General features: G+C 36.2%; 1 protein-coding gene across 5 annotated transcripts in view; it reads right to left on the bottom strand.

Moving 5' to 3' along the window:
• The window catches only part of NALCN (sodium leak channel, non-selective), a 224,209-nt gene that overhangs the window by 156,832 nt on the left and 40,811 nt on the right, over positions 1–26,566 (bottom strand). For 4 of the 5 annotated variants that reach the window (XR_013776097.1, XM_079319725.1, XM_079319724.1 and 1 more), the window contains one exon: positions 17,393–17,547. Coding sequence is in view for 3 of the 5 variants with exons in the window: in XM_079319725.1 (XP_079175851.1) it covers positions 17,393–17,547 (155 nt within the window). In the remaining 2 variants the exon portion in view is untranslated. Of the gene's footprint in view, positions 1–17,392; positions 17,548–26,566 lie in introns of those variants that run through there. The other variant, XM_079319727.1, reaches the window with a different exon arrangement.

Here is a 26,566-nt window from a genome sequence, read left to right as displayed (position 1 = left end):
TTTTAAATCACACTGGCCAAAGTCAGACATGTGAGCTGATGTTCAGATAGCTGGATATAGGCATATTCTTTAAGACATGGAAGGACAAAAATTAAAAATTTTCAACCCTGGCCTAAATGCTAGAGCTTAAAGGAAAAGAAGAATTTATCATTCCTTTAGTAGAAACAGAGTTAAATTTATGGTTCTAAGAGTCTACCATTTAAGTCCCCACAAAACACAAAAAATCCTGGGAAAACAGTGTAATTGATCAACATGGTGTTTTCAAAACACTTATCAAATTGCCTGCACAAAAAAAAACCAAAAAAAAAAAACCCAGAGATTAATATTATGAGATGCAGTCATGAGCAAAAAGCACAACTGTTTCCAGACCCATTAATTCGACAATCTCTCAGAAACGGGCTTCCTACAGGAAGACAAATGTAACAGGAATACCTCAAAGAAACATCTTCTTCCAAAAGTGACCATCAGGCAGATCTCTGGTATCTGGGTACTACAATCCTTTCAAGTCGCTTTCCTAAGAAGCTTGTAAAAGTATCAACTAAATGGATTCATGTGTTCGAGTCAGAGATAACTGTAATAGAGGAGAAACAACTGCTAGCAGACAATAGCCAGCACTGGAATAACTGAGAGTTTGTATCCTTGGAGCTCTTTTAAGAACATATCATCTAAGCATCTATAAGAAATAAGATAGGAACAGGTGACTCAGTCTTGGGGTGGCCTGGCAATGAGCTTGACCTTCAAATATATATATTTTTTTAGATTCATACTAATTTTCTCTAATTTTACAATCAAGAATTCTCTAAAGCCAGTGCAGCATCTTATCTTTACTAGTTATTAAAACAAAAAATATAATAACATGGATAATCTGCATGTGTTTAGGCTGCACAAACACTACAAAGGAATGAAGATCTACAAAGGAAGGATTCAGTTAGGTTGCAGTCCTAACTTCTGCAAAGTCAGAGATGTAAAAAATCACTGGGAATAAATAAATGTCACGCAGGACATGATTTCACAAAAAGGCTCTGACTATTGTGTTAAAATCACCACAGCCATATGACACAAAGTACTGATTTGTTGTAAGCTGACTGTGCCCCTTAAAATCACCCTTTTCTTGAAGGCTTCATTTTGTAATGAAAAGTTGAACACTTCAACTGGCATTGTCTGCAACTTGCACCAGAACAGGTCTGCTCTTCTACTTCCAGCATAAAGTTGTCCCAAAGGCAATAAGCTGGTATAATTTCAGCATTCTGTGCCACCCTCAGTGACACTGACAGCAACATTCATGTACACCCTGCTTCACCCTAAACAATTGCTACTTGGGTCTCATCCCGTGTCAATCCACAGCCTGAGGCTACGGCAAAGTCACTTTCCTGCAGGCACTTATGGAGTGAAACTCTGTAGCTCCATCTCCCTGACCTTATCTTCGGATGGATGTGCCTGCAACAAGTCTGGCTCCCTCCAACCCCAGCACACACCTTCAGTACTATTCCAAACAGGCTCACATCCTCAGCATCTTCCGCTGGCTGACATTTCCACATCCCATACATTCCTTCTGTACTGGGTTATGAAGTCACATCCCTGGTGGGCTGCAACAGTGGGATGTGACACAATGCTCACGGAAACTTTGGACTGAAAAGTCTCATAGTTTTCATTTATGTTTTAGGGTCACAGGGTGACTCATGAGGTCAGTGGAGATCAAAACCAACTCCTGTACATATGGATATCAACTGTTCAGCTCTAGAGTGGACCAGGCTTGAGCACTGTAAACCCCTGTCAGTCCATATCACATTGTTCACAGACCAAAGACCAATGCCAAGTAGATGATTTTACTGATGGAAATCCTGCCCCTGACAGCTCTACAGCTCATGTTTCCACAGCATAAGGCTCAGCAGCACTATGCCTCCAAAAGATACATGGCCAAATATCTAAGTGTGAATAAAACCAACGGCAGTATGAAGTTCCCAAGTACAGTCTGCCAAAAAATAGAACAAATAGAGGGCAAAATAGCACTAGGTACTTGTCTCTGGCCATAAAGAAAGGCAAAGGATAATACAGGCATTGAAACGTAGGCATGAAATTGAGGTAGGCTGAATTTAGGCATTTTCTAATCATCAGAGAAATGATGTCCTGAAAGAGTTCTTAATCTTGTTTTGCCTCTTACTGTATTTGCCTCTTAAGTCGGAACTTTGCACTTTCAAGAAGAATGGATATGACACAGTTGCCTATGGTCACAAGAAGGAGTAGACAAAAGCATCACCAAGGCTCTTACTAGATGGTTTCATCTGTAAATGTGATGATTTAGGCCACAAACAAACCAAACCCTTCTAAGTTCAATAGAGCCCAATTGTTTCAAATAACACAGGCTGAATCCTCAAGTAGAAAATAGTGCAAAAATAAAATTTCATTTTCATTGGCTTTCTGACAGAGAAGATTTCTAAGAATGCTTCTAATGAAGTTATGCAGGAAGGATTAACACTGTCTTCTGTGCAGGAAGGACTCAGCAATATGGCTGATTTAATAAAGTACTGCACAACATCTGGGGAGAGCAATTCTTTTGTACAGTGTCTGTTTTTTTTACAAAATACGTGTTTACTCTGAACTGCACTGAAATTCTCCAGTGAAAACACAGTTCCTGAGTTGCACCTTCCCCCTTGTGCCTGAGGACACTGTGGACACAGATGTACTTATGCATCTGTCTATGGAAAATGAATTGCATATAAAACTAACAATATCTCTATACTTTGGTCAAAAATGTTCACCATAAAATCTCTGACACTCTAAAAGCTGCTGTCAGCATAGTAGGTCAAATCTATTTATAATTCTAATATTTAACTGAAATAAAAGACTACTTGAGGACTGAGGAAACCAAGGATGCATTTAGAAGGAAGGGTGGAAAATAAAGAAAAAGAGGTCACAGATCTTGGAGATGTGAAGAGTTCATAGGTCCATGAAAGCATGTGTTATGGATTTCATAGCATTTCTAAGGAATGAATGAAAATGAAATCAGAAAGCATCTGGAGCAAGAAATACTGATAGAGACTTGCATGTCTAGTATAACATAAAGCATCATATCGGACAAATTCGGTAATGTATTTGAGCAGAGAATAGAAACAGACAGATATGAAGTAACTAAAAGAGTTTCTTTCACTTAAGTTTAAGACACCTGTGAAACTGCTGTAGAAAACAGGTTAACCACAATTTGAGTAAGTGCACAGTAGAACAAGCATTCTTCATTGGATAAAATGACCAGGTAAAATCCTGTAAAGACTAATCTGATTTTGAAATAACCATACAGACATCTATTAAATGAATCCTACAACCTTCCCAGAGCAACTATTCAAAATCAATATTCTCCTGTGACACTCCAAAATCTCTTCAGAATTTCTCTTAATGTTCAAAAGACTGCAGTCAATATTCTCAGCTATTTCCAGAGCATTTACCATCTTGCTTTGTAAGTTTCAGTGAAATACATATTCATGGCTATGGTATAATAATGGTAGAATGCTTAATTTTTATATGTTTTTCAAAGTATGCAATTTCCATTCATTGCTACTATCCCCTCCATGAATCCTCATTATTGCTCCATAGTTTCATATTTGATAACAAGTACAAAAAGAAAACATCCAGGTAATGACAGAATTATTATTCTGTATGAAAAAAGAAAAAAAAAAAAGGAGAATAGGAGAAAGAAAACGCATATGGACTTTGTTCTAGAGAAGAAGATTAAACAGTAATTCAACTGAAGCTTTTTGCTTCAAAGAGAGATGGTGGTAGACATTTAATTAACTGTCACTTAACATCAGAATTCTAATTAAAATGCCTAAAAACATCAGATGCAAAACAAATGTAAGAAAAATGTTAACATGTACAATACAGCAATGGCTAATATAGAAGGTTATGTAAGTAGTGCAAATACCAGTATAAAAGCTATACAAAACCTGCCACAGGCAGGTAGTTAGAAGAAAATAATACCACAGTTTATCAGAAGAGTCATAAAGAAGTCCTGTTGTGACTAATCTATCTTATTTGAATGTGTCAGCCCCTGGGTAACTTCTGTCAAGATGAATCAGCTATGTGTAGAGTCAGCTCCTCGAGATACAGAACAGATTTCTGAAGTTTTTATTTTATACATATTACCATCTATGCTCCATGAACAGTTAGATGCTGCTGTCTCAGTGATGACTGACAAAGTCTTCTGACAGTAGACTTGCTACCTGTTTTCACTTTTTTGAATTTTATGAAAGAAATAGTTTTAATTCTTCCAGTATTTTAAAATGCATGCAGCATAGCTGGAAATGAGCTCAAAGTCATCCAAGTTCACTATAGTTGTTTAAATTAAGTGCCAAAATTTGGAGCTTAGTTACTGCAATATTCTTCATTTTGGAAAGTAAAAGGTCATACTGCTGTATGATTAACTCATTTTTGGATGTGAACTGAGATACTTGACGGTTGACACAAGACAAAGTAGTGATCATTACAGCACTCTTCACAGTAAGGTGAAAATAGCACAGATATGTTGGAAAAGTAGAGGATAACGTTCTAAAAGACTTTTTGGATGAGAGTGGAAAAGGCTGACTGTAACATGGGAGATGTATGTTGACACTTCCCAAGATGGCCAGTCACTCCTTCCCTGGAGACGGAATTGCATACCTTCAAAACGTCTTAAAATCTGCTCAGTATTAAGGAGTACCTCCAAAGCAGTGTGAACAATTCAGCAGTCTGTTCACTGAAAATATCTGTAGATATTTTAGGAAAAATAGAAATTATTTACATATTGAAACAATTCATAGAACAAAAATGTCCCTTTGGGAAGAAGATGATACATTTCCCAACACTGTGTCCTAAATATAAAGTAATACAGAAGTGGTAACTATTTGTAGGATGTGGTAAAGATTTATTCAAATAAATGATAGATATTACAAGATCTAGCACTCAGTTTTTTTACAACCAAAACTTACAATAAGAGTAAAGAATACATAAGGTATTTATTTAATATTCTCAGATAAGATTTTTGTCTTTCAAGTAATTTATATTCTTTCTCAGTTGCTATGAGAAAGTAACTGGAAGTAAATGGCCTTGCAATTTTTTAAAGAAGCATTTCAATATTTCACAGCAGATCCAAAATATTATACTGTTCCTTTAGCTTGTACCCTAGGTAATTTCCAATACCACTCAATGCATACTAGACACGGTATAAGAATTTCTTCATGGGGCAATGTCATGACATTGACAATGGAGTAGAATATAGTATCTACTGAAAGTCTCTAAGAGCAATAGAGGAAAGGCACTTGGGAAAACAAACATTCAATATTTAAATATTTTAGTAACAGAGTAATAAAATGAGAGCTGTGCACTATTTAAAGAAGGAGCATGGCATTGCACATTTGCTGCAGGGCAGCAAGCAAGTATGAAGCCACTTACCACAGACAAGCTGATGTGCTGGAGAGTCACACCTAAGCTCTGTGTGCTCCCCCCTCTAGAGTGTCCATCTGTGACTTAGATTTTCTGGAATAGCTTTATTCCTCTTTATTCCCCAACAGAAGTGGGAAAGCCAAACTGGAAGCTGGTCCTGTCTTATCAAGTCAAAGGTCTTAAATCAAAAATTATTTGCTAGACTGCTCAAATTACAGTAACAGAGGACATGTTGCATGAGTACTGCACATTGTATTTCTGGTGGGTGGTTTTGCTCATTTTCACCAACTTTAGGAAAATGATGTCTAGGATAAAAATGTCAAAGTTCAGGAGACAGGGTAAAAACCACATGTCCCACACATTATGCAAGTGCTGAAGGTCAAAGCCCTAAACATCACATCCTGCAACTTTTGTCTGAAAGTGAAAATCTTCCACTGGGATAACAATTACCTCTATTACTCTGTAACTGCAGCTTTCATTATTCAGTGCTATATTGTCTTAATGGCACTGACTGATAATTAAACCAATAGGATCTAATTTTCTTGGTATGGAATGACAGGTTTCTAATGGCTTGAGTTCATTCTCTGTCTACTGATGTCTGTTTTGCTTCTTAGCATGGCTGAAATTAGTCACACCTTGTGTTTCTAGGCTGTTCACACACCTGTCACACCTTTAACTCCTATTTCTATTTTTTTCTGCTTTGTTCTTCATTCCTTGTCAGATTGTGACTTGTTGAATAGTTATCCAAATAGTTATTGTCATTGACATAAGCCTTTCTTCAACTCTCCTGCAGAGTGAAAACTGGTGGACTGGGAGGTTTGTTTTGCTTGAAGCAGTTCTTCCTATTTGTTTTCTTAGTAAATCCTCATTAAGGAAATTATCTTAGTGTGCATTTATTTCCCTTTGACCACTGCATTCCTAGCACACATGTCCCTTTGTTGCTTTACTTAGCCTCTCAAAGTTATCTGACCCTTTGGTTAGCATTCTGCACTAGGGGAAAAAGAAAAGTCACTGTAGGTAATAGACTTGAGTGTTTTATCTCATGCTTTCCACAGAAATCCCAAATCAACTCTAGCAGCAGTACAAAAACAAATTCCCACCTCTGCCTTCACAAAACATGCATCATAAAATCATACTGGGAGGCCTTGCTGTGCTAGAGAAGGAACAGTAGAAAGTAAGCATGAGAAGGTCACTGTGGCAGTAGTGTTTACACTGCGTGTAACTCATGCACAGCAGCAGTGGGCACTGGCAAGCTGAAGGGTTTCCAGGGGATGCAGTGCAAAGGTTGTCCCCAACTAGGGGTGCCCTTTGGGAGCTTGGATCCTGCACATCCAGCTGCAATGTCTCCAGCACCACATTTCCCAGTAAGCTCCATTCCAGGCTCCTCAAACCCTTATGCTGTAGCACATATGTCTGTCCTCTTGAGATGCAGCGCAGTAGCACAAGCAAGGGGTGGGGATACTTTAGCAGTTCACTAAGAACCCAACAGCTGTGCTGGTGCCAGTGAGCTCTCCAAAGCTCTACTGCATTGAGTTGGTTTGTTTTTGGTTTTGTTTCTTAATTTATTTTTATTTTTAATTACATTGTGATCTCCTATCAGTCTCAGGAGAAGACTTATTTATATAGAATTTAAGACTATTCTACTTCAGAAAAATTAAGATACAGTACATGTAGTTTTATGTCAACAAGGCATCAATTCATCTGAGGTGATACAGCTTACAGTTCAAAAAGACCTAACAAGATGCAAAGCCTGCATTTGACCTGCCTCAACTTTCATTTTCTTACACCCATCTAATAAGTCTGCCTTTCTGCCACATTTTGCTCCTTCACCTTTTCAGCTTATGATCAGTGACAGTTTATGAAATATTTTTTTAACATTGTCTTTTTTGTCATCACTGTACAAAAGGACTTATTAGATGGCATATTAGAAGGGAAACTTAAAAAATAATTACTTTGAAAATGAAATCTAACCAAAATGTATTGGTTCAGTGTTCAAAAAACTTTCTGCATTCTCAGGAGCAGATGGGAATGAAAGAGAGATAGAAGGAAGTGCAGAGCATGGACATTGGACAGGTGATTAAATTCTGTGCAGCATACCATAATAACACGAGTGATATATCAAAATACATATAGTAGCAAAAGATGCCTGCCAGGAAAAGTTTACCATTACAAATAAAATGGAGAGCAAAAGAAAAAGTAATTTTTTCTGGAAATTTGTTTTATTCCATTATAGATCCACCTATTTAACTACTAATACAAACACAGAACACGCCAAAATGGCAGGGGAGAGGATGTTCCACTGAAGACTCCCAGCAGCTGTATTTTTCTGTGACTGTCAGTACAACTATACTAAACTTTTCACATTAGTTTCACCTGATTGCCTGGTTTAATGCAAGACTCAATTACTTTGGGATTAACACAGCAATAAATTAAAATTCTGGAGGGCTGCTCAAATTCCTCTAAGTTTCCAAAACTCTACAACTTCCTACATACCATTTGTTAGTGAAAGAGCTAACTCAATACACATTATTTGTGACATTTTTTTCTAATCCACTGCTTAAAAAGTCTTAATTAACTAGGAAACTAGAATGGGTTCACAGAAAACTGAAGCCTACAGGAACATCAAATACTAATAAAGGAGGGGGTTTTGCTGTTTTGGTGGGTTTTTTTTTTTGTTTATTTGCTTGGGTGTGCAGTTTTATTTGGTCTTGTTTGTTTTGGTTAGTTTTGTTTGTTTGCTTGTTTGTTTTTTAATTCAGGCCACTTCTTCAGTTGTCCAAAATGAGGTGTGTTTAGGTATCCCAAACACAGAAATACAAAATTCTGTCTGTGACATGAGTAACAGCCAATATTGACATCCCAGTCATGTCTGTGGACCCACACAGTAGAAGCAGTTTAAGCAGTCAGTGTGTGCTGTAGAGTGGAAGGACAATGATGCTTCAGATGCAGGGAAGTGGGACAGCAGCTGCCTTCTTATTCACATATCGTAGTTCTTTCTCTCACAAAAATTAAGAAGGAATACTGGGTTAGGGTTACAACAACAGATGGAAACAGATACAGTATACAGAACCAAGACTTCAGACATGCAAGCTCAGCAGCTGAGATACAATCTTTAGCTAAAGTCCATTGGTTTTCCACTGAACAGTCAGGGTTGAAAGGCATGTTTAGTCCTATAGCAATAATAGTTTTGCCATGTGACATAGAATTTTTGCTAAGCAGAGCTAACTTCCTCTCACTTTAAAATTTCTGTCAGTGCCACATTGTTTGGTAACTACCATATCTCATCTTTAGCTGGAAGAAATAGTGGATCACATACATTGGCCTGCTTTTCATAAACCTTTTCCATAACTATTGAGTAAAAAACCCTGCATTTTTAAAGCATCTATAGGGATAGTCACTTACATGTATAATTAATAAAGGATTGTGATTCCTGTCCTGTTAGGCTACAGGAGCAAGTGATTTACAAAAGATAAACTATATATGACTATATAACTATATAAGTATACATATAAAACTATATAACTATACATATACATATACATATATATGACCAAAGGAAGTCAGTAAATAAAGGCTGATCCCTTAGTGTCTGCTCAGCAAAAACCTCCATACTTGATATCAGCATTTCTAAAATCAGTGTACTGCTAGCCAGTCATCCTGGGAAATGCTTTTAAGCTCGTTAATGTGATTATAAGGTTTAGGAAACCTCAAGTAAACTTAAATCTAAATGGAGAATAGAGGTATAAAGAAGACAGAGCTGTAACCAAATAAAGAAAAACTTTTGCGTATCAACAACCCATTTTGAGTGTCTTTGGGCCCCACCCTGCCAATGTAGCAGCACAAATGTTCTCACAGGATTATATCTGAATAAAACATAAACATCTCTATTTGGAGTTGAGCTAAAGTTCATAAAGAAACAAACCATAAACATTAATTTAAGGGGGTCAAGGGACAAGCATAATGTGAGACATCCTTTCCATAGCAGCAGTGGATCACCACAATCCTACCCACAACAGCACAGTTTGGAAACCACAGAACTCATGACCCATTTTGAAAATTATGAGTCTAATTTTAAAGTTCCTGCTAATATTTCTTATTCAAAAGGTGCAGAAATAGGATTCTTGATCATTAAAAATAATGTCGAGTTTGCAGAATCTGGGGATAGGCCAAGGGAAAAAAAATATTGCTGTCTGTTGTCTGCAAGGTATTGGTTTACCAGACTCTGCTTTCCCATGCAATACAAGATAGGCATATGTCATGGACACTGCCAAGGCTGTGAGTATTTGTGAGACTTTGATAAATTAAATTTGACTAGTCTTCATTTCTGTTTCTGCTCATAAACAATAGCCCTATCTCGGTGCACCAATTTGAGAATAAAATCATATTACTTTGCTTCTTAGACAAGTCTGAGTATTCTGTAACAGCAAAATGAATTTTCTACACACTGCATTGGAAAATCTTTGTCAATTCAAGATTATATCAGTTTTATTTTTTATTTCAGGGTTAAGTAATCAACTAAACTATTAGGCATGTCAGCACTGGGGATAGGATGGACCAGAATGCTTGAAACTGTTCTAATTATTCAGTTAGCAAGTTAATGGTACTAAATGCACATGGAGGATAAAACACTCAAAAAAGAAGCCTTCTAGAGGCAAGGAAAAAGTGGTAACTCAGTCACCTAGGGGACATAAAATCATGAGAGACAGCATACTAACAAGGCATTAAAAATGCCTTTGTCATGACTTTGCAAACAGAATAAAAATTTTGAATTTCTAAGAAAAAAATCATCAAGGATATTATACCTTTATTGCATTGGTTTTGTGACAAGCTTATCCTAAATGTTTCTTCTTGATGTATCAATAAGATTTCAGTGAGAGGAAAATTTGATCTAAAACATACTATCCTGTAGCCTGTACAAGATTTAAGTCTAACAAAAACACAATCAAGCAGAATGCAACACAAAGCTTCCAATGCTTTCTGACTCACCTGAGGGCAAAAATTACACATTGTACAGGAGAGCATAACAGAAAAGTATGATTGTTGGTAAAATCCTTAGAGAAAGATGGTCATTACTGCCTTCTGAAACTAAGTTTCTACACAAACTAGCATTTGGAACCTCAGAGGAAACAATGGCTAAACAGGGCAGAGTGAAAGGTAAGCATCAAGATAAAGGAAAAATATGTCAAAAAACACAGGGGTTTTCTGTATTCTGTGAAAACTGGATATATTGTATATCTGCATTTTTTCACTGCAGGGAGGAAGAACAGGCTTAGAATTATTAAATGTTTGGGGAAGAGGAAAAAATCAAGGCAGGAGTAAAGTCAACACCCTTTTTCCACTGTGTCATCTTGTCATACAAGGAGACAAAGTTGGTCAAGCAGAACCTTTCTTGAATGGTCATCTTTTCCTAAATATGTCCGTCTACATTCAACTTCCAATCACTGAATCTCACTAGTACCTTTTCTGACAAATAAAACAAACTCCCAAAGAAAAAAAACCAACTCACACAGCCTTCTGTTATTACAAATTTTCTGATGAGAAACTAAACATGGCCTTGTAACCAGGTCCTTAAGGAACAGAAATCAGTGAAAACAGTATAGTACTTCAAGCCCAAACAGAGATTAGTTAGTTGACCCACTTTCAATTTGTTCATTATCTCCAAACAAAGTGAATTTATCTACCTTATTTACATAGCCATGTTTCACTCCTCACAGCATTTGCATCCCTCGTAACTAGAATTATTTCCCAAGATGAACAACACAATGAAGTCTGCAAACTGTCCTCTCCTGCACAGGGCACACAGTCTGTTTTCCTTGCTCCTCTGTGTTCATCAAAACCCTGTATACCCTTCTGAAAGTGCCTATGTAAAGATGTTTTTTGTGTCTAAGTTTATTTAGGTGTCTTCAGTGGGCATAAGCAGTAGGCTTTGGTAGTAGGGAAACTCCAGAGCAGGGACAGGTGTTAAGGAACTGCAGCACATGGCTAAGTGGATTCTGGAGCAGAGGAAATGTTTAATAAGGAAGGAGTAGCAGCTGAAAAGAAAGACTGGGTTGCAAAAAAATTTAAGTACTGTGGATTTACTCCTGATTCCTGCATCATTCCCTACCTCATATACTGCATGAGCAGAGGAGTTGAGGCTAGGACATTGAGAGGAGACAACTGAAGATGAGACAGGAAAAGGATGAAACACATTTTTCCTAAGTGTCTCTTAAGTGTTTGCCTTCCTTAGTTCTTAATACCTGAATGAGTGATTATACTATGTTAATTGGCAGTAAACAAATAAGTGAAATTCCCTGAATGGAGACTCATCCACAACAGTGCCTTAATTGGTGTCAGGGCTCTATTGGTCTCTGTCTGTGAGGCCTAGGAAGGCATTCCAGTGGGAAAAAAAAAAAAATCTATCACAATTTTTGAAATAATGATTTCTAGTGGTTTCTCAATCAGTGGACTAATGGGGCATGCTTTAAGTCATTTTGGCTCACATTTAGAAAATATGTGTTTTATTACTAGACAGTCTGAATGGCTTCCCTAATTACGTTCTGTCACATTCACACATTAACATCACTGTAACTTGTCATGTTACCACATGATAACTCCACAGGTCAAAGTGTGGATGAAGGGTTTTTTACTAGACACTTTGCATGAAAGTGCCTGAATCAAAGAGCTGCATTATTGGAATAAATCAGACCCTTTTATCAAAGTATTTAATACTATGATATACTTGCTAGGCTAAACAGAGCATGAAGACTCAATACATGTATCAAGCATACATATCATCCATAGATTAAAAGAGTCTGGCTGAAAGTTTTGATGAAATCATTATTGAACCAATGCTTATTTCACAAGAGCTCAACCTTTCAGCCTTTAATGAGTACAATTAAATGGAGGCTCTGACTAAACAATTACATCCCCTCAGTGCCTTCCATTATCCCAGATACCAAATGATTCAGAGTCCAGGGATTTAGGTTGTGGTGGTGATGCTGATCTGCATTTCTGGCCATTTTTGTCTGTGCAAAGTGACACCAGCCTAATTCAGGAGACATGATTATGTGAAAGAGAGGTGGAAGAGGAAGGACTCATGTTGAGAGTCTGATAAAACCCCTCATAATCCTTCTCACTAGCAGCTGTATCTCTTACTGAGCAAATAACCTGCTAGTGTAAATTTTACTCTGTTATTCAACCCACTATATACTTGACCCATGGGTCACTTCTACTTTAGCTTTAAGAACTTGTATCAAATGTGCACAAGTATTTTCCCCATCATAAGAGAACTTGCAAGAGACCAAAGTAATTCCTATGTTTGGTAGATAAAATTTCAATTTACGCATAAGCAAAGGGGTTATTTTGATCACTGCACAAGTGTTTGGTTAAAATAATACCTATAAGTGAATTGAGGAAATTTGGCTGCATTGGGAAGTTTCTTTTCACAAACATTAAATAAGGTTCACTTTTAATCTAGCCATGGCAGACATTTTTCATATAGTTATCAATTTAAAAAAGGCTTTCATATGTAATTTCTAGGTCACACATTATAAGGAAGAAGCCATTTTAATAAAAGTGGGAAATACCTGAGACCCAAAGCTCTGTTGCTGTTTTACAGGCCACAAATCAGATAATTTTGCTGGCTCACTGTACCAATGACCAGCGTTCACTTCTACTGTAAGCAAGGTTTAATACAGATGTAGTCTTTGTATATGGGCTTTGAAGCACTCCTTACCACTGAAATTTTGTTTTCTTTGAGATAGAATATGTGTGCTTTTGTCCTATATGTAAAATGGCCATTAATACGGTAGTCTTTGTCAAATACTCTTTGCAGGTACAAGAAGTAATTAGTCTCATTTAATAGGGTACTGGCCCTAGCAGTTGGCAGATGGGTTGATAAAAATAATAGAATTAGATCTCCTTCTCCTTTCAGAATGATCTCTCATGGCCCAAAACTTCTCTTGCTTACTTTGTAAAATATTTTTTAACTTTTTAGGTATCTTTATTCGGGACTTCCTTTTCTTTTGAAACTATTTAAAGCAATATGTAGGACTGCAAATCATGAAAAAACCTTCTCCAGAATTATGTGAAGAGTAAAAATCAGTGATGTGCTGCAAGTCTACATCTGTAGATGATTGCAGATGATTGCACCCATGAGGCACATGGAATGATTACTAGCTGATATTACAAAAACCTGAATGCAAAAGACTCTGTACTGAGTGGAAAGTGAAGGTAAGGAGGAAATCTGTACAGGATCCAACAACAGGGGGGATTCTGGCACATTTGCATCTAGGAGGCACCCTTTTCAACAGCACTGCATAGACAGCTCTGCCAGCATCCTCAGTGTGGCCCTGATGGCAGTTACTGCCATGTTAAATATTGGCTAAAGGTGGATGCTCACTCAGATAAACAGTGAGATGTAAGGTAGAAGTACTTGTCATAGCCCTCCAATTCCAAGTCTTGTATACTCTTATTTAATTCAACAAATATATTGATGCTTTTTAGGTATATTGCAGGCAAATCTTTAAACAATTACAATCATATGACTAATAATTTTTTCAATTAGTAGTGTCCGTTCACAAAAAAAAAGTCATTTTCTCAGTATTTAGCTTAGCTTTTTTTACACACTTCATAATACTGTCACACTCTTAGCTACACCCTATGCAATTAAACACAGCTAGGAAAAATACAGAGAAGAAGAGAATAAAATCAGAAACAAGAAACAGGCTAGCTGTGAATGTACCTGATGCTCTCAGTGGGAGATAAGACTAAAGGCTGTTCTAAGATGAAGAAAACATCAACCTTTTTATAGAAGCCCAAATCAAAGCCCAGGTAAGTAGTCTGAGAAAGAGAAGAATTTGACAGTACCATAGAGCCAGCCAGCCAAGCCTTTTATTCTTATCCTTTCTCTTACTTCCACTCAGCCCCACAAATAGCATTCAAAAATTCTTACAGGCATCCCGAAGAATGAAAGACTCAATTTTATACTAAGGCTCACACTGTGTAAGAAAAACAGCTACATAAGAAGCCAAGTTCTGTGCCTAACTGTTGGAAGGAGTGCTTGGGTTTCTACTGAGTTCATGAGCAAATGACTATGGGAAAGTGGGAACTCCCTGTAGCCTCCCATCAGGTGGAACCTGAAACAGCTGAAGTCAGTTCACCTAGAGGGGTATCTTATTATTTCCTTGCTGTTCCTTCCTCCCATTTCAGAACCTCACCAACAAAAGGATTTGAGGTACTGGGAACTCAGTTAATTGGTTCATATTTTATTAAATTTTTCAGTTTCACGAACAGTTATGAGATAGACCTCTGTGACCTTTGCTTATAACTTTTTCAGAGGTAGTGCCAGACAGAATTCCTTTAAACTCACAGCCACTTATAAAAATGGGACCAGGGCATGGCCAAAATCAAGGTGTCTTCCAAATAATGAAGCTACCTAATTGGCATACTTACAATATTAAAAACTCTCTTAACTTTTATCTCATTAGAACTGCTTGGTCTTCACTTAGTAATAAAATTATAAAAAACTCGTCTTTTTTCTTTCAAGAGAAGAAAAATAACAGAAATTATCACATTCAAATAGTCACAAGTTGTACTTGTACACCACAAATTAAGAGTTACTAATCATACAGTAGCTGCCAAACTGCTATGCTCTTGTGATTTTTGTAATGATAGATTTGAGGATCCAACAGGACAGGCTGTATCATAATATCTGCAAATGTAATAGCCATGAATGTACAAAAAATAGTATAATTATACAGAAAATATTCATTTCATTACTTACCTGTTACACAAAGGTGCATCACAAAATGGATATTTATAAAATATTGATTAACTTGCTGGTTATAATCTTGTTTATGACAATCCTAATTTGAGGAAGCTTATTTAACATTTTAGGGAAAGCTTCTGTGTCTTACCCAGTATTTTACAGTTTAGTTATCAGCCTTCAGTTTGTGACACAGCTCAGTCAAGACAGATAGGGCTGACAGCACCATCAGCCCTTTTACTTACATTTCTTACCAGTCTTAACTCTACACATTTTCATCTTCAGTCCTTAGTCTCATACAACTCTGAACTCAATTCATTTTCTTCTACAGACCTTTCCCTTGCACAACACTGACTCTTTTTCACATAAGCCTCTCCATTAATTCTGTACAATTCTATCCCCTTATCTTATAGACCTCTTGGTAAGTTCTGACTCCATTCTCTTAATAGCAGCTTGTACTGATTCCTTTACCTTTGAACAGTTTCACATAGCTTTTTGGTCTCATTTAATTCTTCTACTCACTGAAGCTTAAGATATTGCGACTACTTTTCCCTGGTGACCAGATAGGCAGCTAGAACAACACCCTTCACACTCTTCAATGCCAATTTTTTTTTTTTTTTTCTCATAACAAGATAAGGGTGACTTCAATCTGTGGCATAATTATTCTGGAAATACCCCTAATTTCATTCTCTCCTACCTGGAACTACAGAACTTGAATGTGGATGATTTTAGGTTCTAGTGTGAACTCTGCCCATGTTCATCCAGGCATGACAGAAAATCTGAAGGCTGACTGAGAGACCAAACAAGATTATCCTTTGAGATCTACAGAAAAAAAAAAATTATAGAAAATTTGGTACTATTTATGGTGTTATCCATCTAACAGTACTGAACAAACAGTACGCTTCTAGCTCCCAGAGGGAACAGAATGGCGCTGGGCTGAAATCAGGTTTTTCTCCCTTTCTCATAAGAAAAAAGAAAGGACATAAATGGCAGGTTTTGTTCATTAATTATTTGGTATCACAGAGTACTTGTAGCAGGACTCTGAGACTTCCTTGTAACTCTCTGGCTCATTATGTATATCCAGAAACCTGAATATTCAGAAACCAACTGAAGCAATTTCAGCTGCAAAGGCTTTCAATACTCAAAAAACCCTTTTCTATTTCAGTCATTAAACCTTTTCATTACCTTCAAATTTAGCTGAGACCAGGATAACAGTCTGGAGCTCAAGCCAGAAAAATGAAAAAAAAAAAAAAAACAAAAAATGATAAAAAAACCACATTAAAAAAAAAAAAAAACAAAAAAACAAAAAACAAAAAAAAAAAACAAAAACAACCAAAAAAACCCAAAAACAAAACAAAAAAAAAAAACAAACCAAAAAAAAACAAACCCAAAAAAACAAAACCAAACAAACAAAAACAACCCACAAAAAAACCCCTTATCAGAGTCAAAGCAATGCATCAGAAAGAATTCAGCCTGTGGGCATGCTCTATCATTTGAAGGTACTTTTCTGCCTGTCCTGAAATGAAAATTTACAGCTGCAGGCTCCTGTTGGACCTTTGTCTTCTCAATAAATGTGAAATTACCACAAGGTTTGGACAACATAACTGCCTATTTTCCATTTGGATGTGGATCTTACCACAGCTGCCCATGTTCTTGCCACCTTTCCTGCTTTTGTGTTCTGCACTCAATTCCTCATGGGGATGGACAACACATTGCAGCTGTCAGAGAACACATTCTCCTGGTAATTGCAGTGTTTTCCAGACAACAAATTGCACCTGTATTGCAAAATCTACCTGACTCTCAAGCAATTTTCTGGCTGACATCCTGACTTACACAGATTGGATCAAGACTGCCACAAAAACATGATTTTGTTTTTTTCCCATCTTCTCCTTAGTAACAGGATGATTATCAATGTAATTCTGGATTAAGTTTTTTTTCATGGGAATTACTACTAAAATTAGACAAACCAAAGGGATTTTATGCTCTAAAATGAATCAAAAAACCCCCATAAACTAGTCATCACATTTGCATACTGGTGATAATCAACAGTTGACTCCTTAAAAAGACACTGTTTTAAAGGTATTTAAATCCTGGGATCCCAGGCAATGTAAAAATGTATCATAACTGTAAAGCACTTGATGTCTTTTCAGCACAGACATGAACTACCTGTTCCATTCATTTCAAAAACATTTTTAAATGGATACTGAAATGGATTTTACCAATAGGACAGACCTATCTCATTAAAGCCACTGTAGCCCAGCTCTTGCCTGCTTAGTCCCAGATCTTCAAGGTCCATGCATTTAAATCCAGGTGGGCACTGGTAACCTTCTTCTAGCTCTCTGGAACAGTGGGTGTCTGGGATAGCTAAATTATTCCAGGTTACATTTCTGTGAAAAATACAAAATTAAGTTGTTACATAAACTCAGTCCATAGCAAAACTAAATATGTGAAAGTGAGAGGACTAAAGTGAAAAGTTCATCAGCTGTTATTTTTACTATCTGATGTTTTTTGGTACACACTGTTTTCATTAATTAAGCATTTATTGTAAAGGGCAAGCTAACATGCTCCTAGAACCTTATCCTTATGTAATGACAGTACAAATACTACCAGCAGAAATTTCATACTAATGCCTAGAGACCCTATAAAAATGGAAACTCTCCAAGAAATGGAAGAGTTAACATTCAGCTGCTCCAATTGCTTTTTCATTCAATTTAAAGTCAATGTTTCAGGCTCCTTTGCAGATGCTGAGAGTGTGTTCAACTGTAGTCAATCCTATGACTCTGACTTACAAAGGTATTACCTGTGCCTGCTTTTACACTCCTTAAAAGGATCCTTGTCCATAATTGTCAGTCACCAGAATACATATTCAGCTTCTTGTAACTTAGGACAGGCTTCCACCACAGATGAAGGGTCACAGGAAAGAAGTCAAACCACTACCATGTAGTGCAATTAGTATCTAGGCACTGCTGTGACTTGAAACAGATCTGACTTACTTTTAGGTCAGTCCAGTAATGATTTGGTATAAGATGTGAAAAAATTTGAACTGGTTTGAATTGGTTCAAGCTGATTTATATAACTGACAGTAACATTTCAGAATAGAAAGATCATGAGACAAAGGCCAGTGCCCCAACTCAATGTCACAGTGTTGGCCATTTTTTACTGTTGTCAGAGGCTGAGCATCACTTATTTTCCCAGTTTCTCTGGCAGCTGTGTTTGAGCTGCTGGAGGCTGTGTCACACTGGACCACAATGGAAATTTAGGTAGGCCCAGTGCTAAGGGCCATAGAAGCTAAAAGGAGAGGAAGGACAAGTTTGTTGCCCTCTGTTCTATTAAATATATGTCTGTGGGTTGGACACATAATATGGGTTATTTAAGTACACTCAAACTTTGGGAAGGAGAAGCTGAGGCAGTTGATTCGACCAAATCACTTACAGTGCCAAGTTAATAATCACAACACACAGTCCTTTGTCACAGACTGACCAGCCCATTTTCCCAGAAGTTGTTCAGTTAAGAGGTAACCTCAGCAAAGCACCCTGAGCAGGTCCCTGCCAGGATCTGCACAGCAACACAGCACAGAAGTGGGGATTCACACTACTTGTGCTATAGGGCTGTGGGCAAACCAAAGAGAGGAAAGGCTCCAACTCTGCTGAATGAGCACACAGCTAAGCAACAACTGTTCTTCTCACAGCGTGTATTCTCTCATCCAGCATATGAAAATCCTGATTTTCATATGTCCTAGGGCAATTTCAAATCAGACATGAAAAGCTAATCACAGTGAGTTCTGGTCTGAGAAAAAAAAAAAAACAGTTAATGGAATTTTCCATTCATGTTCAGGTTAATTTTGACTTCCTGTGTTACAGCACAGACTTTTGATATAAAAACACCCAAAATGAATTGCTGAAAGTTACAAAAAATGTAGTATTCACTCTGTTATCCTGAGGCATTAGTCAGTGTCTTAAAATACATAATTTTAAATTATCTTGCTTGTCCACAGAAAAAGTGAGATTTTTCAGCCTGGCCTTTAATATAATTAGTGTCTTACTGTCCTTCTGAAAGTTCTTTTCCTTTAATCTCAGTCAAGGATGCATTTTGACAACTAAACTAGGTGAATAGAAGCTTTAATTACTTTATTTTTTTTATTGCTTTTATGCACTGCATGGAATAGCATTATATTATTTGAAATCTGTCAGTGTGAAACAAAAGCATCCTAAAAAAAATTTTTCCTAGGCAATTATAAATGCAGATAAATAACAATTGTGGCGTCTATTGTGTAGAAATTTCTTTATGGTACCAGAGAGATGTTTTTTATCTGCATGGATGCACATGCAGACATGTACAGTTCCAGATGGAGTTTTAAAGAACACCCTGAAATTTAGCAATGTGCATAACTAAAAAGACAGATACAGAAGCATATGTGTATTTGTTCCACGTTTGTAAACATGCTCAACACATGTCATTCAAGTATTTAAAAATTAATCTGTTCACCCTAATGCCCTTAAACTAGAAGATGTTAATTCATACCCAGTTGCATGCTTTATGTTAGATTTATGACACTGCCATCCAAAAGCCATTATCATATACAGGATTAATGTAAAGCAATATTTTACATATATTTTTAGAAATTAAAATTAATTTATTGGCTCAGGCAGATTCAGACCCCCAGCTACTGGTAGCTAATGAATTACACATTATGGCTTGCATTAGAAAATCTCTCAAATCCCAAGAGGCCAGCAGTGTGAGGGCATATTATTAAAAGCATTGCTGGCTCTCAATTACTGCAATGAAAAGTCTTCATTTAACTTAGATTTTTTTTTTTTATTTAAGCTGTTTTTGAAGGAACAAAAGAAAGCTGTCTCCATGCACTGAGTATTATTTAGGCTAAAAATGAAGTCTCTGCTTATAGTACCTGTACAGATATAGACCTTTTTGGATTGCTGTCACTTGGCAAGTTGTGTTCTGCCTCAAGACAGTAAATAAGCATAGACTAGTACACATGGACTAGAGAATATCAAATATCTAGAAGTAGCTAGAATATCACCAGATGCTTTCAATATAAGATGACTTAAATTTTATTCCTTCATAGGCCATACTCAGTATCAATTAAGTAGTGAGATACTGATTCAGCACATGACTAGTTTTAAGCATCTCTAAAGTTCAATTAGGCAATGTGCTTAAATGCCTTGCTGAATAGAGCACCTGAATAAATTTATGAACAAGAAATAATTCATCCCAACAGACCAACAATATTTCTGTGCAGAGTATTCAATGTCTGTGGAGTGCAGCATCAACCCAACAGGCAAGCTGAGAAATTAGTTCTCCACAGGAATGCCAAGGATGCAGAAGCAGATAATTGACTCCACTTCACTTGATAAGCATCCTTCAATAACAAGATTGTTGCAAAAGACGTAGGCCTGTTACTCGGACATGTTTCTAAGTGCCTGAAGAATGTTATGATTACATACATATATACACCACAGGAAGGACCTGAATTGATTTCTCTTGTGAGCACAGTGCCTGTTTTTCATGGCATCTGTTACAAAACTGGTCTTTCAACCATCATGTGCTCAGAACAATCCCTTTTTTAGCACCTTCTCCTTATTAGGGCAGGTCTTCAAAGAGGGGCTTTCACACCTTAAGAGATAAATTACTGTGGTAGCTTCTAGTCTCCTGTTTTCTGCTAGCCTGACTTTCTCTGCTGAAAATAGAGATGGGGGAAAAAATGTGATTTTTAAAATTCTGGTATTCTATTCATTTTCTAAGATATCACAAGAAGCCATTCAAAATTAGAAAGCTTCTTATGTAATTTCCAGATCCAGAAAATCCAAAAAACCACCAAAACAAAACCTAAGTAGTATATTTATTGATAAAAAATAAAAATGGTTAATTAGGTAAAAAAGTTAATAAGTAAAAATTACTTAACTGTAGATGAAGGATTTTCTGTCTTCATCAAAAGGAACCCCATGTCTTTCCCTGTAAAAAGCCAGGCACTGCCCAGCTGCTTACTGGAAAACTACTACATGTTAAAAATATCACAGCAGACACAAAAAATGGCTGGTAGATCATGAAGCAAATAAGTAGCAACTGTGCAGCTTCCAAAGAGGGAGCAATACATTAACTGGAGTTCAGAGGAATTGGCATTGTGTTCTGTGCTATCAATTTCCATTAGGGACCTGGGGGACCCCATGAATCCAGCTTCATCAAAATCACACCAAGCATATGATGAAGGATAACAACAACCTTTGACAACAGAGAAAGATTATGCAGTTCTGAAGACTTTAAAGGTTACTCTCAATAACTGTGATTTAATGTCAAGCAATGAATTCAGAAAGGGATAGAACCTAAACACAAAATGGACACTGCTATATAGAAAGAATAAAGATTTTTCTTTTAGATATCAAGAATTATAATTTTTTCTTCTGCCTAACTCTGTCTAACTCTGAAGATGCAATACTGAAAAAAAAATTAATTCCTGTATGTTTCAGAAGAGATGCTTCTGCTTTGCCATATTGCCAGAACACAAGGGAAAAGCACCAAGCTAGTGAGATTCGAGCAATAAACTTTAAATAAATCCAGTGAACCCCATGGTACACAGAAGTTGTTCCTGAAGCTCAAATTAAATGGATGCTGGGCTAGGATTTCTCAATAAATGCTTTTTGATGAAGTAATACTTCATTTCTACATTGACTTTAGACAAGTTATCTGATAAATATTAATATACTGCACTCTTACATATATAGGTCAATGACATCTAATTAATTTGTCTTTATTCTGAAAATCAGCATGATCTACTAGCATGAAATAAATTCCTTGCACTATTCAACACAATTATTATAGTCCAAGAACCTACTTTTTAAAGCTTTAAATTTTATCTTCTATCAGTATTTTATGAAATGAGATGTAATTTACAAGCTGTCTTCATACTGGAAAGAAAGGTCAGCTGTGTCATGAGCATTCTGTTTTTAACAATCTTTTGGAGACCTTTTTGAAACAACAAAATATAAAAGCAAAATATGTATAGATGTATATTAATGGTAGTGGAACCTCTCAGGTCACAAATCTGATATAGCAAATGTTAATTGCCAGGGTAGCAAGTAAAAAATTATTTTTTACAAATGCATTTCTAATTCGTTGAATCATACAAAAAAACACATTTCCACACCAAATGCAGACTAAGCTGTTTAGTCACCAGCACTTCACATTCTAGTTTTAAAGCTCCCTCCCATAACTGAGTCCATGCAAATAGCCAAAACTTGTAACTCAATTTTATTTTCCTCACACTGCTTACTGCTTGGGGATGCCTCATGATAGCTCTTAACATTTAGACCATCTTGGAGGTCACAGGTCTCTGAGAGCCCTGTGTCCTATTCAGCATCTTGGATACATCAGTAACACCAAATGCCTACCCATGGCTAAGTGCATCAAGTTAAAAACCCTTCAAGTTAAAAAAAAAAGACACTTCCTATGATCAGCCAAGTCACCAGTCTGTTTTCCCCCTGTACCTCCAGCCAGTTATAGAGCATATAACCTTGATCTCCAAACAAATGACTTTCCTTAAGGAAGAGAATTTACAGAGGTAAAGGAGAAAACTGGCATAACTATAATTAATGGCTGTAATTTTATACCAATAAAAATGAGAAAATCTGCAATTAAGATTCTTATGACAATATTATACAGAAACATTGTGCAGAAGGGAAGTTTTAAATTACTTTTCTAATTAGAACTTATCCTCTTAAAAGCTCAGATAGTTCATGACAATTACTATACACCTGATGATACCATTAGGTAGTAAAATATATTAGAATTTTTATTTAGTATTCCAAGTGACATTTGCTTTCAGCAACTCTGGGAACTTGAAAGATAGGAAGCCTAGAGGGAAAATTGCTCGATTTTTACCTGATCCTTGCAAAAAGTAAAATGGTGAAAGGTTAAAGTTTATTCGTTGCATAGTAACCATGAAAACAATCTAAGCACCTATGCAAATTTCCTTTGCCTTTTCCTTTTATATGTGTCTCTTATTCCCAAAGCCATATCTTAATTCTTAATGTGCTCATCCAATCAAGTCCTTCTCTCCTTCTCCTTTTCCTTCTCAAAATGGGAAACTCTGAACATATAACTGCTGTTAAGAGATGGCTCCTAGACTACTTTTTTACACTAGTGATCTTACAGGCCTAACAATAGTAACAGCTGCTCCTGCACGGTTGTTCGAATAATAACAATACTGTGCTATAATAATTGTAACAGCTTTATTTCTATAATGAAGGTTTATTTTTACCACTTTCATAATTATTACCCCATAATGACCTCAGCTTAACAAGGACAATCTTAAATAAATCACTGATATTGATATTTCTAAAATTTGCAGTAGCAGTTTATCATTATGATTGGGCATAATTTTTTCAATGTGCACTCAGTGTGAGTGAACTTTCAGTCACTGTAGTCAGACACACAGTTGTTAACTTCAGTGAAATAGCACCATACTGCTATTGAGTTCTACTGATATACATTCTTATTTGTGCAGAAAGAGATGGCAACTTAGAACCATGCTGCTGCAGGAGTTATTACAGGTTCTAGAGAATCTGGTAACTGTCATCCAAAATCACAGGTCGAAGTGAAAGAGATTTCAGAGAGTACCTCTCTGATTTAAGGACTACAGATTTGTTTAAGCAGAATTCTTCCTCTGATATTTCATAATCCTAGCATTCCCGACGTTCATTTTTTAGATATTATGTTTTACTTTTGGTCAAATTTAAATCTAAAGTCTCATGTACCATACTTTCAGAGCCAGTTTCCTGTTTTTAATCCAACAAAAAAATCTGTGTTATCTTTTAAACTGTGTGAAAATTTCATCCATATTTAATATTTCTCATAATTATATCTGTAATTATAACTATAAAGATTTCAATTCTTTCTGGTAAAAGGTTGTCTCATATCTATTCATTACTTTTAGCACATTAAAAGATAAGATAGGGCATGCTTAAGGACTCATGGCTTTATAAACAACATAAACACAAAGCTTTAGCTTTGGCAACATTCCATATTTCACATTATAGCTTGGCAAACACAGATTCTACTAATCAAGAATTAGTAACTGAAGAGAATATCAGACAGCATCTGCTAGGGATAATTATATTCAAATCAACAAGCCCAAATAACTGAGGGCATCTCTTCCATTAATTTTTAATAAATCTTGAAATAGCAGGGAAATTCCAGAAGAATGCTAACGTGCCATTAATTTTTAAAGAACAAGCAGCCCAACTGCTTAGGCTGGCACCAAGCAAGAAAAAAGAAAGAGAAAGCTGATAAAAAGTCTAATTAGTAAAGACTAAAGAACATTAATGTAATAAATGGTAGTCAGAATGGATTTAGAGAAAATAATTCGCATTATAGTAACCTGATTTTTGTAAGATTAGAGATTTGTCAAATAAAATTGCCTATCTTGGACTTTGTAAAGCAATTCATTCAGTAACACATGACTGATTAAAAAGTTGGCACTATACAATATCAATAAAGCACCAGCTAATGGGCTGAAAAGTGACTAAATGACATGTCAAAAAAATACTTGCCTGTTAAATGATCACCATGATCTACCAAAATCATTGACAGAAAACATAAAATTAAGAATAAGGATAGAAACATAAATAACAATAAGAACAAGGCATTATGACGGGTTATCAGAATTACTTGGTTAGCTTGATCAAACAACCCAAAATATGCTTTAATATAGACAGATGCAAAGTTATAATGGCAGGATCCCTGAAAGCAAATCTTATGGCCTACAGCCTGTGGGTTAAAAGGAATAAGAGAATGGAAATACTGTGTTATAGAGGGTGTCACACAAAATTTAGGATGAGGGTATATAACAAGACATCCTCTCCTATTCCCAATAACATGACATCAAGGAAAAAATTGCTTCCCCAGACTGTACACACAAAAGCAACAATGAAATAATGTTCCTCTCTGTATTAAATTAATACAAATTATTATCCATATTACATACATATTTTGATCACAGTTTAATATTTTAAAAACTGAGGAACTCAGAAAAAATTGAATATGACAACACTGAAGAAGATGGTTTGCAATATAGGACCTAAAGAGCTAAATAATGTTAGCTTATTAAAAAGCATATTGAAAGGTGCTTCAATTGTTGTAAGTGGATTCACACAGAGAAAATACTAGGAATTAAGACTCTGTGTAATCTGGCATAAAAAAGTATAATAAGAATAGAAAGCTAGCAGTTGAAGCCAGACAAATTAAAATGATGAATTAGGAACAATTTTTAACAGTGAAATGTTTTTTGTAAGAAACAAAAAGTTCCCTTGCTTATGACTGCTCTTCTGCAAACCAGTCAAGAACAGACACACACCTAGGAGATGCACTGGAGTCTGATACAAGCTATAAGGTATTGTAGAAGGGAAACAAATTGAAGACTAGATGATCCAATAGTTACTTCCAATTTTAAATTCAATATACAGATACTGTAATATTTTACTACTGCTAACATATTTTCTTTCAGTAATTTTTCCCAATGGCTTTTTTAATATCTTGCAATTCAGTTTGGATCTTTTATTCACTAATATCTGTTCACTTTCAGGACTGGGGCTTTTTTTGCCAGTTTTCACAATGTTGTAGCGTCTAAGTTGGAGTCTGTGGATGGAACTTGGATATTCTTACTTTGTTTTGCCAATTTTAAAGAGGAAAATTGCTTACATGTTTATTCAAGAAATTCAGAAAAGTAATAGCCTTCTGTACTTTCTTCTGCCAATATTCAGTAATAAGGCATCATTACATCAGAGGTGTAGTACATGAGGCAATACTGAGTAAAGCTAAGTTTAATTTTGATTGTAGTATTTTTTTCATTTCACATGTGACCTAAGTTTGGATCTAAAAATGTACCATTGATCTTCCTTCTATTGTTACTCATTACACAGGAATTTTGAACAGATTAAATCACCGACCTTATCTCACACTTTAGAGTGCAACACCTCTTCGCTGAACCCCTGGAGGGAGCTGCACAAGTAAAGACTCCAGCTCTGATGTCCTGACTTACCCTACCTCATTTCAGACAATGAAGACAGAGAGAAATACATCTCCAGAGGTTCAAGATCAGTGGGTTCATCCACACTCTTGAGGCAACTTTCTCTCTTTCACAGCCAGAGGCATTTAGGTTCCTAGCACAGGTGCTAAATCAAAGTCAGATTCTGTCCTCATGGCAGATCACTTATGTTACATAAAGGCAATACTGTCATTGCCCAAATGAAAATAGGATGGTTGCAGCTACTCAACAAATTTGACAAGCCATTGGTTTGATCACTTGTTAACTGGCATTAGAGGAAATTAAATTCAACTTACTCAGCCATTACCCTTCAAAGTAGCAAAGTCACTGAAGTTCACCACAGAAAAATG

Source organism: Erithacus rubecula, assembly GCF_903797595.1.
Source record: "Erithacus rubecula genome assembly, chromosome: 1".
NCBI classification, from domain to species: Eukaryota; Metazoa; Chordata; class Aves; order Passeriformes; family Muscicapidae; genus Erithacus; species Erithacus rubecula.
Note: the sequence above shows the minus strand (reverse complement) of the source record. Positions and strands in the feature narration are given on the sequence as shown.